Source organism: Lichenostomus cassidix, chromosome 9 (assembly GCF_008360975.1).
Source record: "Lichenostomus cassidix isolate B80296 chromosome 9, HeHo_3.0, whole genome shotgun sequence".
Lineage (NCBI taxonomy): Eukaryota > Metazoa > Chordata > Aves > Passeriformes > Meliphagidae > Lichenostomus > Lichenostomus cassidix.
Genome location: NC_139490.1, coordinates 8485335 through 8501382, shown reverse-complemented (window position 1 = coordinate 8501382; position 16048 = coordinate 8485335). Strand labels below are relative to the sequence as shown.

Sequence of the window (16048 nt, the reverse complement as noted above, 5' to 3'; positions counted from 1 at the left end):
TAAGAAGCTTCTGGAAAATTTGGGTCTGAACAATTATCTTACCTCGTTTGCTGATTAAATGTTTATGGTGCTTGTAATTATACACATGAGCACAGACCTGAAATGAAACAGCACCAAAAATGAATTAAAGAATGGTATGCCATCACTCAGGTGTGACTCAGTAACTCAGTTTAAAAGTGTGAGTTGAATCTCAAGTCAAGAGAGTACTTGCTTCACTTTAGGTGGTTTTTTTTCCACCATGTTTAATTCTGGACACTCATATTCCTGTGGCTTCATCATTCATGTCTGACAGGTTTTTCTTGAAGCAGTTAAAGCCTGAGTCAGGGAATCAGCACTTTTTTTCCTGTCTCTGTCATTTATCTGTGTCTTCTTGAAGAATTTTCAGTGATAACTTCACTTTTTTATGCCTTCCTCTCCAAACTGAGGATCTGGCCCTAGCAAATCAGAAATTAACTCTTACAGTTTGGATCAGCTCTAAAATATTTTTATGAATGCTGGTGGAGCAGTTACTTGTGTTATGTTTCTAGTTCTATTGATGATATTGTATCCGCAAATTGTAAGGGGCTGTTGCTGATGTTGGAGTACTGAGTGTTTGTTCAACTATCTATATGTTCTTTGGTTTTGGGTGTTTTTCAGGCTCTTTTACCTATGGCAAATGTGGCCATGATTGACTATACCTTGGAATTCCTAACAGCAACTGGCGTGGAAGAAACCTTTGTTTTCTGCTGTTGGAAGTCAGCCGAGATAAAAGAGCATTTGCAGTAAGAATCTCTTCTTTTTAGTTTCATCATGGAAAGTATTCTTCTGCCTTCCAACCATCTCAAAGGCCTCACTGATCCTTCTAATGAAAACTGCAGGAGATTTCCTTTCAGCGTGATTTAGAAAAAAGCATTCCTCCTGTATAGAAAGGTGGTTGTGCAATGTATGAAAGCAGTTGAGTGTTGTGGGGCTGCTCCTCAGTTTACCTTCTGAGTGTACCTGAGACAGTGGGCTCATGTCACAGGATCCTCACATCCCCTTACAAATGTGGCATGCGCTGGGACACTGTATCTTAGTGTGTCTATAGGAGCAGCTTCTTTATGCCTTCCTGATGATTTTTTCTTCTTCTAGAAAATCCAAGTGGTGTCGGCACACGTCTCCCAACACGGTGCGTTTTGTCACTTCGGACCTGTACCGCTCCCTTGGTGACGTGCTGCGAGACGTGGATGCCAAGTCCCTTGTTCGTTCCGACTTCATTCTTGTCACTGGCGATGTGGTGTCCAACTTCAATATATCCAAAGCCTTGGAAGAGCACAAGTAGGTGCTGAAAGAGTGAATGCTTGCCTGGTGTGCTGAGACTCCAAGCTATATCTCTCTGAAGAGTGTTCTCACAGTTCTCCCCTCCTTTTTCAGGTTACGTCGTAAGATGGAGAAGAATGTGTCGGTGATGACGATGATATTCAAGGAGTCCTCGCCTGGCCACCATGCCAGATGCAAGGAGGATGACATTGTTATTGCTATGGACAGTGCCACAAACCGTGTGCTTCACTACCAGAGAACCCAGGGGCTGAAAAGGTTCCGCTTTCCTATGGTGCGTGTGGAAGCTGGCAGGTGGAAATGGGCTGTGGTGGTGAAGCAGCCCATCCAAGGAGGAAATACCCCTCTAGTGAGGGCTGGGGAACTGTCCTAGCTGCTCCTCTTGGAGGAGCAGATGATAGGAAGTAACTTGTGGTAAACTGTCTTTTTTTTTCCCTTAATCTTTATTTGAGGCTTGGTGAAATCATGCTGGGACTCATTTCAGTTTGAACGTGGGGCAGATGTATTTCTCACAGTTCAGGTTTCCCTTTATTTTCTTTCATGATGTAAAACAAGGGAGGGAGATTATTTGTGCTATCGCTGAGGCTCCCCAGTTGGGGTCCATATACCACTACCGCACACAGACCATTTTCACAGAATCATTTAATAATTCAGTGAATACTTCCCCTACCTTTATGGAAGGCTTTTGGGGTTTGGTACTGTGTGAGGCACTCAGATGATGTGAATTTTTTCCTCTTTCAGAGTCTGTTCCAGAACTCTATTGAGAATGTCGAGGTGCGCCATGATTTGCTGGATTGTCATATCAGCATCTGTTCTCCGCAGGTGAGCCCTGCCCTTCCAAGGGTCCAAAATTCAGTCTGCCCCCTTGGTTATTGCTGCTCTGCAAGGGTTGTGTGTGGCCTGAGTACCAGGTTTGGAAAACAGAACTGGCTGAGCTGAGGGCCTGGATGGTCATGTGGTGCTGCTCTGTGGAACGTATGGGGGCTCAGTCTGTTTCTGGCATCCACCGCTCGAGTCCAGGCAGAACTACATGGTGGATACATCCAGAGACTGGCTGATTTGTCACAGAATGAAACTATTTCAGAAAATAAGCGAGTTCACTTTGGGTATAATAGCATCTGTGGACCAGAGGTGGTGGCTGTGCTATGCAGAAGTGTCAGTACTTGCAAGCTGGTACTGTGTTAGGGTAACATTCAGAGTTATTGCAACTAAGGCTCGCTAACATCTCTTCCATATCTGCTAAAGCTTGTCTACAGCCTTCCTGTGGGGGTGAGACTGCAAAGTAAGGCTGGGCAAATTGCTTTGAAATGATAAAGCAATGTCTTGCCCCTTTTGAAAACCAGAATCTGTTCATGGATTCTGGAGGAGGAGGAGGAGGAGATGGGAAGGTCAACATTCCTAGCAGAAGGAGTCAGAGCTTTATTCAAGGCAAGAGCATCACTTTCCTATATTGTATAACTTGGCTCTCTGAGAACCACTCAACAGCCACTAATTACCTGGCTTCCCTGGAAACATTTTCTCTAACTATATTATTTCTATGTACTTTATTCCTGGCAGGTGGCTGAACTATTCACAGACAATTTTGACTACCAGACACGGGATGACTTTGTGCGTGGTCTGTTGGTGAATGAGGAGGTAAGGAGAGGGTTGTTACAAGGGAGATCCTTTTACTTTGCCTTAGAGAGCCCTCTGACGTGTTCCTGCCTGTCTCCCAGGTCCTGGGGAACCAGATCCATATGCATGTAACGACAGAGGAGTATGGTGCTCACATATGCAACCTGCTGATGTATGAAGCTGTGTGCTCTGACATCATCCGGCGCTGGGTTTATCCTCTCACTCCAGAGATGAACTTCACTGATGACAAGAACCAGAGTTACACCCATTCTAAACACAACATTTACCGAGGGGTGGATGTGAGCCTTGGCCACGGCAGCGTGCTGGAAGAGAACGTGCTCATCGGGCAGGGAACAGTCATTGGCAGCAACTGCTCCATCACCAATAGTGTTATTGGGCAGAACTGCAGGATAGGTGAGTGTTAGAATGGGGGATGTGCCAGCCTTGCTGGGCCGGGGCACACATTGTTGGGATTCAGTTTTTAAAGTGTGTTTGGCACTGAGGGAGGATGATAGGAGGGTGCTGATTGACTGTTGATGGGAAGAATGGAGAAAAGCTTGGTTTTCCAGCAGAGGAAATGGATTGAAGTTTTCAGGGTACCATAATGAAGCTGGAAAGTACTTCATGCGAATAAGTTGTTTCAGCAGTAGAGAATGTGTGACCAGTACTGATACAGAGTTATCACCCACAAACATCCTGCAACTCCTAGCCTTGCTCCCTCCTAGCTCACTCATTCTTAGCCTTGGCTGGATTTTCTTTTTTTTTTTTTTTTTGTGATTTGGCTGTGTTTGTCCAAAACTGAGATGTCAGTTGTTACTCTCAAGTCTCTGTAGAGAATGAACTCATCTTTCAGCTTTGGGTAAAAAGTGACCGTAGGCCTCTGAGGCAAATTTTCCCCTGTCATCTAACATCCATCAAGCGTCAAAGGCATTGGGAGTCAGTAAGATGCCTTCTAGTGGACTCAGCAGTGTGGGACAGCAGCAGACTACCTTGCTCAACATACTTGTCCTTGGTGATGTATAACAGGTGATAAAGTCACTTTGGATGGAGCTGTTCTGTGGGACAGAGTGCACATAGCAGATAACGTGGAGATCCACCATTCTGTTATCTGTGATGAGGCTGAAGTGAAGGAGAAAGTAAAGCTAAAGCCCCGCTGTGTCCTCTCCTCTCAGGTGAGCTGATTTATGTCCGTTCTGCTTTCTGCCTCTCTTGGCGCATTACTAATCTTACACTAGACAATTCCAGAATGCAGGGCTGCCCCAAGCCTTCTTGCAAAGGTGGAGGCTGTGCTACTGCTCCAACCTTTTTCTTCCTTTTGTTTGGCTGGGGCAATATGGTATGGAGTGTAGCAGTGCTGCCTTCAGCTATACTTGTTAGTGGCAACTTGTCTGGAGCTGCTGGCGGAGGTACAAGGGAGCAGAGTATTCTTTATTAAGATATATTTCACACATTTGCAGGTGGTAGTAGGTCCTGGCATCACTCTCTCTGAGGGCACAGTGATCTCTCTGCATCCCCCAGATGAGGAGGAAGAGGATGATGACCAGTTCAGTGATGATTCTGGTGTGAACAAAGAGGAGAGCAAAGTGAAACTGAAAGGTATGAGAGTCTCTGTATCCATGCACTAAAGCTATGCAGAAGGTTTTGTCTTCCATGATCTTTTAGGGTCTTCCCCTGCCTCATTGCAGACACTGGAGTGGCAGGGTGGAGCTTAGTGCTGCATTCAGCTTGGAACCTGTGTGTTTTCATCAGGGCAAGCAAGGATATTCAGCTGTGTCCAAGGGCTTTGTCCTTGTGAAGTACTGTTTCTACAGTCTGTGTTTGTCAAGGGATCTAAACATGGTCTGCCAAATGTTGCTGCTGTAGGGAGGAGTAAGTCAGTCACTTGTCAAGGCAAGTGAGAAAATAAAAGCTGAAATCCGTATGTATCTGCAGGGATCCCAGCTCCCTCTTGATGAAGGCTGTTTAGGGGCAGTAATATGCAGGTTATACCAGTCTTTTTCAGGTTTGCCTGTAAGCAGATCCACTACATCCACACTCTGCTGATTCTTTTTCAGGTTATAATAAAAAGGACGTTGGCTCAGAGGGCAGAGGCTATCTCTGGAAAGCAGATGACAAGAATGAAGAGGATGAAGAAGAGCAGAGACAAAGCCTATGGGGTGAGGAAAAATTTGGTGTGATCACCTGGGGGTGAACAGACAGGTGTGTGTTGGGGAAACTGGCCAAGTGGGATGCTGGTAATTGTGTCTAGAGCAAGACTTGAGCTTTGTGAAGCAGACTGGCTCCAGGTAACAGCTATGTGTGGAGGGAAGGTGAGAGGTAAAAGCAGGTCATGGACCAGATTTTCTCTTCCTGTGCTCTGTGAAAGGCGTGTATTAGATATTTGCCTTGCACTAGCATACAGAGCTGTTTGTGCTGGGAATGCTGCTTTATGAGACACCAGGCCCTCCCTCAGAGGGAATATGCTTTGGCTGTTCTGGGTGCTCTGGCTTTCTTCCTGCCAGTGACAGTGTATGCTGACATTGCTCCATTGTGAGTCAGCAGTCTGCACAAAATGCAGTTGCTTCTGTCCTTTGTTGTCTGCCTGCAGACTCTCAAAAAATCCCATTATCCTAGTGCCAGCTGTAGTGTTCCCTCTGCAGCAAATCTAATCATCTGGACCTGTAAATAGAAGCTTCCTTGCAAGGACAATTAGTTGCTGACTTGGTTGGGAAGTCCCTGGGACACCTGATTCTTTATCCATATGATACTTGCAGCTTTTGAGTGCTGAATGCTGCATCTTCTACTTCCTCAGGCCCAGCTGTGCACTCAGAGGAAGAGAGTGAATCTGACAGTGACCTGAGCATGGGCTCTGAGGAGCCAGACAGTCGGGCAGTATCTCCTCAGCTGGATGACATCAAAGGTGAGAGATGGGCTCTGAAGAAGTAGAGTGATTCTGCAGTGATAATGCAGTGTGTGAGGTTTGTGATGCTTTCTCTGGTTGTACTGGAAAATTTGTGCAGGTCTAGGATACATTGTTTCCTGATCTCACTTCCTGCATTTTTTACAGAGTTTTTTAGTATTCCCTGTATGGCTGCTAGGTTAACGTAGGCCAGTCAAGGATAACAAACTAGACAAAGAGCCTCCATCTTTCTCATTCCTCATCACTGGACCTTCATGAAAAAGATTTCCCTAAGTTGTCTATTTAAATGGCAGTGTCATTGCCTAAATTTAGAGACTATGGGAAGGTCCAGCCAAGTTTTGCTGTATGGACAGAGTGCTGTAATCATGCTGGAGAAATAAATGTCCTTGTAGGAGCTGCCTCTTTTAGCAGAGATGTTTTGTATTCTGTTTTGTTCTGTTGAGTTTACCTGGATCTGAAGGAGGTTGAAGCCAAGTTGGAAAAACTTAAAAACTTTTTCATGTTGGAATATCTCCCCAAAGGAAATTAAACCAATAAAGTATAGGTTTGAATTCATATCTTTAGTTATGGGAAGATGAGGTTTGTCTGAATAGAAAAGGGAAGATTGTAAAAGTATAATAGAAACTGCTCTAAAAGGCTGCAGAGATAAATGGCTTTGTACTGGTTTCTGTGGATAGATCAATGATATCTAGTAGGTAGCTTCCTTTGTTTGAATTATATCCCACTATTTGTAAGTGTAGTTGCTGTGGGCTTGTGTCAGCTTATGGAGAACAAATAGACATTTGTGTCAGAATGCTTTTTTTGTGTAGGGCATAATTCCTTCAGTAATGAGCAGTTTGAAGAATCTGTGCTTTTCCCTCATGTCTAACTGCCTCTTCTTTCTTTCATTAGTTTTCCAGAATGAGGTTCTGGGTACATTACAAAGGGGCGAAGAAGAAAACATTTCCTGTGACAACCTGGTCTTGGAAATAAACTCCCTCAAGTGAGTGTTCCATTAGGGATGTTGTCCCTTATGCTGAACAGTTGGGATTGACAGCAGACATGTTAAAAGAAGAGGAGAAACCATGTGGATGCCCATTGTTAGACATTTGTTTCAGTATAGAGCATGAGAAATGCAGCTTAAAGATCATGACTGAATGACAACAGGAGTTGATGGAGAGCACCAGCTGCATCTCTAGCATCCTTGGTGGTTTGGCTTTTCCTGCCCCAGCTCTGTAACAAGAGATTGAATTGCTGCTAAATAACTGTGGACTGGAGAGAACTAGCCAGTTCTTGGCACGACTGCCTGGAAGTTCATGCAGGGTTTGCTGCTCTGTGCATTGCAGCATTCAGCCAGCTGCCTGCAGCTGGGTCTGTGCTGTGGTGTGGCTTGTCCACAGTGTTTTTACAGCAGCAAGTCTAGAATGCATAATCAGAGTGCCTTTTATCTAGCATTTCTCAAATCCAAACCTGTTTGCCTTCTTTTGTGCAAGAGCATTCCTACAGCACTTTGGTAAATGTGAGGGTGCTGACCCTGCAGCAGCTTGTTCCATTGTGATAGCAGATTTTCAGGACTTATGGCCTTATGCAGGGCCTGATGCAATGCAAGGTGGTTTTATGGTCTGAATATTTGGAAAACCAACCAAACAAATAAAAAATAGGTTGAGAAGATGAAAATCAGATTTTCTGCTCTGTCTCTGTGAATAGCCACAGTCTGCAGAGATGAGATAGTGTGAAGTGTTGAGGTGTTTTTTCCTTTTTCATCGTAGGTATGCCTATAACATTGGCCTGAAGGAGATGATGCAGGTGCTCAGTAAAGTGATCCTGGAGTTCCCACTGCAGCAGCTGGATGCAAACCTGGACTCCCAGAACTACTTCTCAGCGTTACTTCCTGTGAGTCCTGTTCCATTTGACTCTTCTTTGGTCTTGTCTCCTAGTGTGTATCAGTCTCTCTGTGTGCCCCAGGTAGTTCCTGCCTGAGAAGTCTCTTTGGTTAAGCCTGGGGCCACTTGAGCTCCTTGAGTTCATGAGCCTCTTTGTCTTCTATAGAAGTAAAAATGAACTGAAACTATTGTACCTGCTTGGCAGAGCTTGGCAGAGCTGAGACTAGGTGTGGGAGCTCTGCGTCAGTACCTGTGGTTGTTTCTGCTCCTGTGTGAGACAGTAGAAGTGCATTATTTGTAAAAGAGAAAAGAGAAGGTCTGTTAGTGTCTTTACAGGCTTGCATTCTGGAAACCCAGTTCCAGTCCATCTCAAGTCCTATCCCTGGGGCAGTGGGGAGCACTCCTCTCCCAGTGGGATCCTTTCCAAGGTCTTGTTTGTCTGCATACTGTAGTTGGTGCCAATTTTTTTTTTCAGCCAAATGCAAGGGCACAATATTGTTGCGTTTATGCAAAGATAAAGTTCTGCTTTGTCTCTAGGGAGATGGGTTGTATACCTGGGTGTACCAACTTCAGTTTCCTGCCTTAAGGCAGACAAAATAGGGTAGGATCTGTTTTTAAAAGCAGGCAATCTTCTCTTAATGGTTTTGTTCACCCAAGCTGAAGTCATTGTAGTATTTTTGTGTCCTTGGTGCAGTCCATTTACATATTTGACTTTACAAACTGCAGATTATGAAGATGCTCTTTCAGAATGAGTAGGTCTGACATATGTTTGGGACAGACTACTTCAATTTTTTTTAAGACTACTTTTTTTTTTTTTTAGGAGATTGAGTTTAAGAGGAACGCTAGACTTCCTCATAATCCTTTCTCTGAGGAAGTATGTGCTTTCAGTTGATGGGAAAGGGTGGAAAACTAATTTGTGTAGGTGTAAGCATGAGACTTAATTCGCCTCTTGGATATGTGGAGATGCCTTCTGCAGAAAACAGCCATGTAAACTGATCTGTTCTTCAGATGGTTTAGTGAGATTTTGCTACTCACTCTGTTGAAATTCTGCTTGCTTATGTTCATTTTTCCAGACCGTTTTCTTGAATAGCATGTCCTGTCCTAGAAAAAGAGAATTGAAGGAGGACTGAAGAAAATATTGGAGCAGGTGTTAGGTTCTAAGTGGAAAGCAGTATATCTAGACAACAGCTTGTGTGGAATTGGTATCTGTATAGTATGGGGGGGTTTTTATTCCAACTGGGATATGGTATCTCTTTGTCTCCCAGATTAGGGTCATAATCTATCATGAGTGGGACAGGAGAATTTCACTGCAGCACTCAGTCAGAACATGCTCTAGTCTGGGATGAAGCATATAAATGCATGAAGTTTTGTGTAATTGTCCCAAACCCCTAGAAGCTGAAGACAATGGTAGTATGTGAAGAGTTTCTCTGGGTAACTTTGTCCATATATTTTTCATCAAAGGAAAGTTAATGCTCATGTTTAGCAGAGAGTGAGCAAATCAACTCCCCTTTAGTGAGAAGTAGTAATAACCAGCAGTGCTCTGAAAAGACTAGTTCTTTGGGCAGAAGATGTATAGCATCTGAAACAGTGGCTTCTCTGGAACTTGAGATTCCCTAGTTAATAAAAAGTACATTCTATTAATTTACTGATTCTTATTTACACCAAATGAATCCCAAGCATTGGCTTGGCAGAGGTTAGTACATAATAAAAACAGTTGCTGCTGAGGTGTGCAGCTAAAACTGCCCTGGGCAATAGCAGTATTGGGCTGAGAGCTGCTCACCATGGAGTTAGTTATGGCAAAGTGTTACTTTGTTGAGAGATTGTGGTTACATTCTGAGAATGATGGGTGTCGGAAGTCCACTGAACCTTACAGACCTGTTTTATGTTTCTCGCTCTCTTTGTATCTCAACTTTGACCAAGAGATGCTGAAATAAAATGGCTTGTTTGTGTAAAACCTAGGGTAGAGCAGTCCTGGACAGCTCAGGAGGGGAAATTGAGGGAATGCCATAGTTACGATGTATGGTTTGAGTCCTGGGGTTGTGAGTGTTTCCTTTATAAGTAACTTGCTTTCAGAAACTCAATAGCTTCTGGTTAGATTTATGTCTGCTTATGATTAAAGGCTTTAATAGAAAGGTATTACAAAGTGTTTCCTAGCCTGGAAGGAACTTTCCAGTAGCTTTACTGCAGTTGAGGTGAAAATTCCGAAGAATAATAAAAATGCAGAAGATTGTTGTAGAGGAGGGGAGAGTGTAATAGGATTAAGCATTTTGCTAAACACTAAAATGCTTCCTTTTTGTTTCCTGGAAACATGCCACCGAATCCTCACAGAATCCTCAGTTGTTTTGTTGTGGTACCATGATGACCAGGATCATTCTGTGCTGTTACTGTTGTTCCTTAAGCCAGTCAATGTACTGCTCTACAGATGAGTTTGTTTGTACTAATCCACTTCTTTGTTTCTGCTCGAGGCATGCAAATTCCAGCATGGTTGCATAGCAAATGTGTTTGAAGAGGTGATGGAGTGCAGTACTACAGAGTAGATGAGCAGTTTCCTAGCTCAGGCTGCCTTTGGTAGTCCACACTATCCTGGACTATCTCCACAGCCTGGGTTCTAGCTCAACTGTATGTCCTGGGGCTCTCCCTCTCTCAGGGCTACTGCCTGTTAACAGTTACCCTGGACAGAATAATGCTGATTAACCTTGAATTTAGGTGGCTCAAACCTTCTTCGTCACACCCTAAGCCCCTGTGAATTGCCAGTTTCCCTTCAAAACAGACCAGATGTGTTCTGTAAGGAGACACTGCTGAAAGCACAGCAAACCAGTGTGTCTGTACAGGCATGCCAGGGATGTAGTTCCAGGATTGTCTGCTGTTGAATTACTCAATTTCAAAAGATGTGAAACTGATTTAATTTCCTACAGTGTTTTTGTAGGATGGTCAGGTCATGATGTGGCCAATGAAGAATTTTTGTATCTTATCCAAGTTCTGATACCTTTTAAAATTTTTATGGGCAGGGATCTGAGTATTACCTCCTATCCCAGATTCAGGTCAGTCTGTGCTGCTTTGAAGGGCTCCCTGCTGCTTGTTTCCCAGATATGTACAAGTGAAAGCTGTGGGGGACTCAGAGAAATATTGTTTGAGGAGGCAACACTAAAATCATTAAACTTAAGACTTGAAGAAAAATAAGGCTTGGAGGAGAGAACAGCTAATAGTCTAACAACTTCTTGCCCTTCATCCTTCCCACCCATTCCCTGCAGCAGGCTTCAGGATCCAAACAAGCCTCTAGGCACACAGCAAATGTGTGATTTGCACTTAGGGGCTGCTCTGACATGTTCCTGTTTTAGGGGTGGCTGTTTTTCACTGTTCACTTTTACTCAGCTGGTAATTAACCTGGCATTATCTTTTTCTATGTTTTCTTATTCATCCTTCTGCTCTGAAGGAAAATTCCACTGAAATGTCAGCTGCTCTGTGGGGGGAGGCTGTGAGTAGCATGTAGCTATCTCTCTTTATCAGTCTGCAGTGAAGAGATTTTGTTTGAATGCCAGACTCCACTGAACACATTTATTGTTATGATCTGGTATTCTGTATAGAGAGGTAAAAACAAGAAAGATAATGGATATCCTGAAAACTCCTTAATAAAACCAGATTCTGTCCTCACATGTGAGACTTAATAGCATCTGTTTCACGGACTGAGAGAGTCAAATACCTGAAGTGGTCAGCTGAATGGTTTCATAAAATGCTTCCCTGGGTCGGTTTCTTGGTGTAACATAGCTGAGAAACAGGACTGAGTGCACCCATCCATCTCAGCTCAGGAGCTCTTCTGTGTTTCCCCCTGCAGCTGTTGAAGAACTGGACCCCGTTGTTTAAGAACTACATAAAACGAGCGTCAGATCACTTGAATGCCTTATGTGCCATTGAGGAATTCTTCCTGGAGCACGACAGCCTCTGCACATCGATAGCTAAAGTGAGTATCTGCTCCCAAATCTGTTTTTGCTAGATTCACAGTGGAATGCATCCTGTTTGCATCATCGCCTCTCTGCTTTAGGGGAGAGAGTTTTGGCGTCTCAGTGGAGAGGGTGTGTAGAAAATTCATCTATAATGATTTCTTTTTAAAAAAAAAAATAGTTCTATGTCTGCCTGTGCCTTTGTGGGAGCACAGCTGAGGGTGAGTATTAATTACCAGCCTGCAGCCTGTGGGGAGCTATTATTTTGCAGCTTCCAACATAGATGCCCTTGTGTGATGCTGGAAGAGGCGAGGTCAGAGAATTGCTCTAGGAAGAGCTTTACTTCATTTGTCTCTCCATGATCCCTGGGATGTAACTGCTAAATGATTTGTCCTACTTTGGAGTGAAAAACAAAAAAGCTGGGAATAAAAGTGGGATTTTATTCAGACTGAGCTAGTTATGAAATTGGGAATAAAAGGAACCTGACATGTGGCTTATTACCTGTCTCCCTGCTTCTGAGAGTTTTTATATATTCCTTCCCACCGTCCTTCCCAAATATTTTGTCCCTGAATTCTGTCTTTCTTATTACGTGGAGAGCATTTTACTTGGATTGCAAGTCTCCTTTAGCAGTAACGCAAGAAACCCCTGCTTCTTTTGGAAGAGCTCTGCTAGAGCCTGCTAACTCTTGGTTCTTCAAGAAAGAGTAATCCTAACTTCTGCTACCAGTGCTTCTGGCTGATGGCAAAGCACTTAGGACTGGAGCCAAAAGCCTTCAGTTTGGTGAGCCAAAATGTCCTTGAATTACAGCAATTGTTTGGCAGGTGTCCATTGTTGTAGGGGCCTGGGTTTCCCTAGAGGCTGGGAATTGAAGTGACACTTTATATTCATAGTTGGCAGCCAGCTTTGTTAGTGCTCTGCTGCAAGGAGACTGAGTGCAAAGTGCCTGCTCTGCCTGAGCACAAAGGCACCCTGAGAAAGCCTGATCGTGTCTCCCCCTTGCTCACGGGGCAGGGCCTTGAGCTGATGAATGACCAATTGCTTTGACACCTGCCATAAGGCACTGCAAAGAGAGAGCTGGCAGGAGGAGGGAGCCTGGGGCAGAGCTGGATAGCTTCATGCTCCTCTGCACGTGTCACTGTGTGTGAGCCTGCATCAGTTGCTTGTTGGATCTGCTTTGGGGATGGCGTTTGGGTTGCTTTAAAAAGAGAACTTAAGTCTTGAACTGATGTCCTCTGTGACCCCTTGTTGCCCACTGCTCTCAGTCATACCAAGCATCCACAGAGCTGAAGGTGGTGGGGCTTGAACTTTGACTCATTATGTGTCACAGCATCTGTCAGGAACATAAGGCTTGGTAGGAGAAGCACAGTTATTTTTAACAGTAAAAGGAAAATGAAGCAGACTGAGTGCCTTCTGGTGAAGACAGAGCTGAGAAACACAGATTACGTGCAAACTTTGTACTTGGACGTGAGCTAGTCCCAAAAGAGCTTATAGAGAGCCTGTTGCTCTTTTCTAATTGATGCAGGTGTTGATGACATTTTACCAGCTGGAAATTCTGGATGAAGATGTAATTCTCAATTGGTTCTCTTTGCGGGACACGTCTGACAAAGGAAAGCAGCTTCGTAAAAACCAACGGGTGAGTCCCAAAGGTATTGGGAGAGGCCAGGGTGGGAGAAGAGAGAGAGACAACAGCTGCTGAAAGAAACTTTGAGTGAAGTTTGGTGTCACTGTCACCTTCTGTGGAGCAGCTGCTGTCACATGGTAGGCCAAGAAACACACCAGTGCACTGAACACTAAGCAACACAGCTTTGTTCTCTAGAACAGGCATTTCTGTGCATTCTGCCACATTCATCCTGTTTGGATGAGGAATGGAGGTGGTATGAGGATTGTTTTTAGTGGGTTCTCTGTAGCACGAGGCCAGCACTTTCTGGAGTAGCAGCATGGCTTCTCTAAGCCAACACCCATTTGAAATGGGCTTTAAGCCAATGCCCTGTGTGCTGGCCCCATGCAATTCCTTTGAAGCTTTCATTCCTGGCTCAGCAGTCCCTTCACATATATTTCTATGTGTTTTCTGTACTGAGTGGTTTCATTTGGCTTCTGTTGCAAGGAGCATATAAACTTCCCTCCTCCATCAGGCAGAACTTTGTGCTGCAGTTTGGCTGAGCCCTGTTCCAGTCCTCCTCCCTGGATCTGGAAGAGGAGTAGAGGAAAAAAAGCCATCTGAAAAACAACTTTGTTTGAAACCTTTGCAAAGTCAGCTATTAGTATAGGTCAGCAGTGCTTTCAGCTGCTTGTTCAAGCACAGTTAAAATGTAAAATGAGCTGCCTTTTTAATAGCAGTTTCTGAGGTAGTATTTTTTTTTTCCCACCAGAGTTTTCCTAACATTTCTTAGCTAAGGTGCAGCTGCCATCTCTTTGCTCCAAGCTCTGAGAAACTCTCAAACTTCTGCATTTTTGCTGAATGTTGGGGGGATTGTCTCACTGGAGGAATCTCCTTCAGGAATGTAATCAGGCTACATTTGTCTGTGTCATCCCAGCTGTTTTTTCAGCTAATTGTCTCTCTCTCCCTCAATCTGCCTCCATTTCTGTTTCTCCTGGAAACACTTTCTCTTTCTTGTGCATGATGGTGATGCTCACTCACACAGTGTATTTTTTTAGCATTTCCAGCATCTCTTAGGTGTCAGTTGTTACCCATTTACGTTTCATTCTCTCTGCAGCTCCAGAAGTTTATCCAGTGGCTGGAAGAGGCAGAGGAAGAGTCGTCTGACGGCGACCAAGACTGACATGGTGGCTCAGCATGAGAAGAGGCTCTCACTGCCTTTCTGGGCCAAGTGGGCAGGGCAATATCAATGCCAGTGCATGGTGTGTAGATGTGGGGCCTGACATCAAAGTGACTGACAATCCCATCATTAATTCAGTTGTGTGTTTCCAACTTTGCCACTTCCCTCTCTCCCTCACTTGCACCTTATGTTGCAACCCAGTGTAAAAACAGTAAGGGAAAAGCAGGAGGCGGCGATACCTAACATCCCTCTGGAGCCTGGATATGATGTACTATAAGCTATTGTTTGGGAGGTCGTTGTTACTAATCCAAAGGGAGAGACTAGATGCAAATGCATATGATGCCCTTGTAGATCTAACCATCAGGGTTGTGGGAGAAAGGTCATACAGCTAAGGTATTTGGAGTCGTTGCTTCTTGAGCTAAGGGAACTCCTGCTGAAGAGACACTGGCAAGGTTGGTGAGTAAGAGCATGTGGATTAGGATCTGGAGTGCAGGACTGGAATTCAGTTCTTGTGCCTGAAGAAGATGCAGTTGTCTGAGGATGCCCAAGGCATTTTGCAGCCTAGAAGGCACTTCTGTGATCTTTCCAAAAGGGAAAATCTCTTGCCATCTGCCATGCTAGGATCTAACACAAGGTTGCACAGTGGAGTTGGTAAAACCATGTGTTTCCCCTGCTGTAGAACTGGGGGTGATGTGTGCTCAGCTCCCCCACAGGGTTGGCTGATGGTGGGCAGCTGTATGGATCACCACATCCTGCATGTGATTGTTCTTCTGTGCCCCTAGCCTAGCAGACATGTTTTTGAGAAGTGTCTTTTTCTTTATTTTTTTTTTTTCTGAAAAGGGAGCAGAGGTGCCTGGCTCTTCCTGCCGCACCAACTACACTTGTGTTTTGCCCTGGGGGCACTGACTGCACCAGCTGCTTTGAGGAGAGTGCAAGTTCCTAAGTTCTGCTCCAGTGTGAAAAGGAGCGAATGGTATTTCCTTCAGCAGCACGTGGTCTGTGTATCCACATGATTCCAGTTATATAAGCTTGCTTACTTCATGGCCGTTTATTTATTTGAAAACTTCCCTCAGACAGCAGGGAAAGTGCTGCAAACCCACTGTGAGGCTCTGCAGCTGCAGAGCAGCTCGGCAGGCAGCAGGGAGTGAGTGTGCTTCCAGCACAGGCAATGTGTGGCTGCAGCAAGGCGATTAAGAACAGCTTACTTGGAAGTGTCACTGTGCTGTGTTCTCCTCTGCTCAAAGAACACAGTGAAAAGGGTACAGCAAGCATCAGCTTGTTTTCATAGGTGGGTTATTTGTTGGATGTGCTGACCTTGCCTCTGCCCCTTCAGGAGGAGCATGGAATAAATCCTTTGCAGGGGGAAATGCACTGGAGCTGCCCACTCAGGATATTTACTTGGCCGTTCCGTGGTGCCACAATTGTCAGTGAGGGGACAGCATTGGATGCTGGAGACCAGGGATACTGCCTCTAAAAAACTGATGTTCAGGCAGGGCCATCTTGTGCACTCACACTATCAGTTGCCAGGATTGTGCATAAATGTCCTTGTTTTCTGACATTGCAAACTCAGTCTTGTAAATGTTGGGGAAATAGTTGGTATCTGAATTTTCTGTATCTGCCAATATTTAATTCAGGGAGCAAATAAAAACTATCCTGGTGTTA

At 44.5% G+C, this 16048-nt stretch overlaps 1 protein-coding gene and 1 long non-coding RNA gene across 2 annotated transcripts in view; one reads left to right on the top strand and one right to left on the bottom strand.

The window, feature by feature from the left end:
* The window catches only part of LOC146433189 (uncharacterized), a 15556-nt gene extending 14915 nt beyond the window's left edge, over positions 1 to 641 (bottom strand). Inside the window, exon 1 of the long non-coding RNA XR_014854016.1 lies at positions 43 to 641. This is a non-coding gene — a long non-coding RNA (uncharacterized LOC146433189). The remainder of the gene's footprint in view (positions 1 to 42) is intronic.
* Positions 1 to 16048, top strand: part of EIF2B5 (eukaryotic translation initiation factor 2B subunit epsilon) — a 16686-nt gene extending 638 nt beyond the window's left edge. Inside the window, exons 2-16 of the mRNA XM_085069242.1 lie at positions 637 to 761; positions 1111 to 1296; positions 1393 to 1570; positions 2038 to 2118; positions 2854 to 2931; positions 3012 to 3324; positions 3937 to 4082; positions 4368 to 4506; positions 4965 to 5066; positions 5702 to 5809; positions 6701 to 6791; positions 7558 to 7681; positions 11504 to 11629; positions 13132 to 13242; positions 14324 to 16048. Of these exons, the coding sequence (XP_084925368.1) occupies positions 637 to 761; positions 1111 to 1296; positions 1393 to 1570; positions 2038 to 2118; positions 2854 to 2931; positions 3012 to 3324; positions 3937 to 4082; positions 4368 to 4506; positions 4965 to 5066; positions 5702 to 5809; positions 6701 to 6791; positions 7558 to 7681; positions 11504 to 11629; positions 13132 to 13242; positions 14324 to 14389 (1974 nt within the window). The 3' untranslated portion in view covers positions 14390 to 16048. The remainder of the gene's footprint in view (positions 1 to 636; positions 762 to 1110; positions 1297 to 1392; positions 1571 to 2037; positions 2119 to 2853; positions 2932 to 3011; positions 3325 to 3936; positions 4083 to 4367; positions 4507 to 4964; positions 5067 to 5701; positions 5810 to 6700; positions 6792 to 7557; positions 7682 to 11503; positions 11630 to 13131; positions 13243 to 14323) is intronic.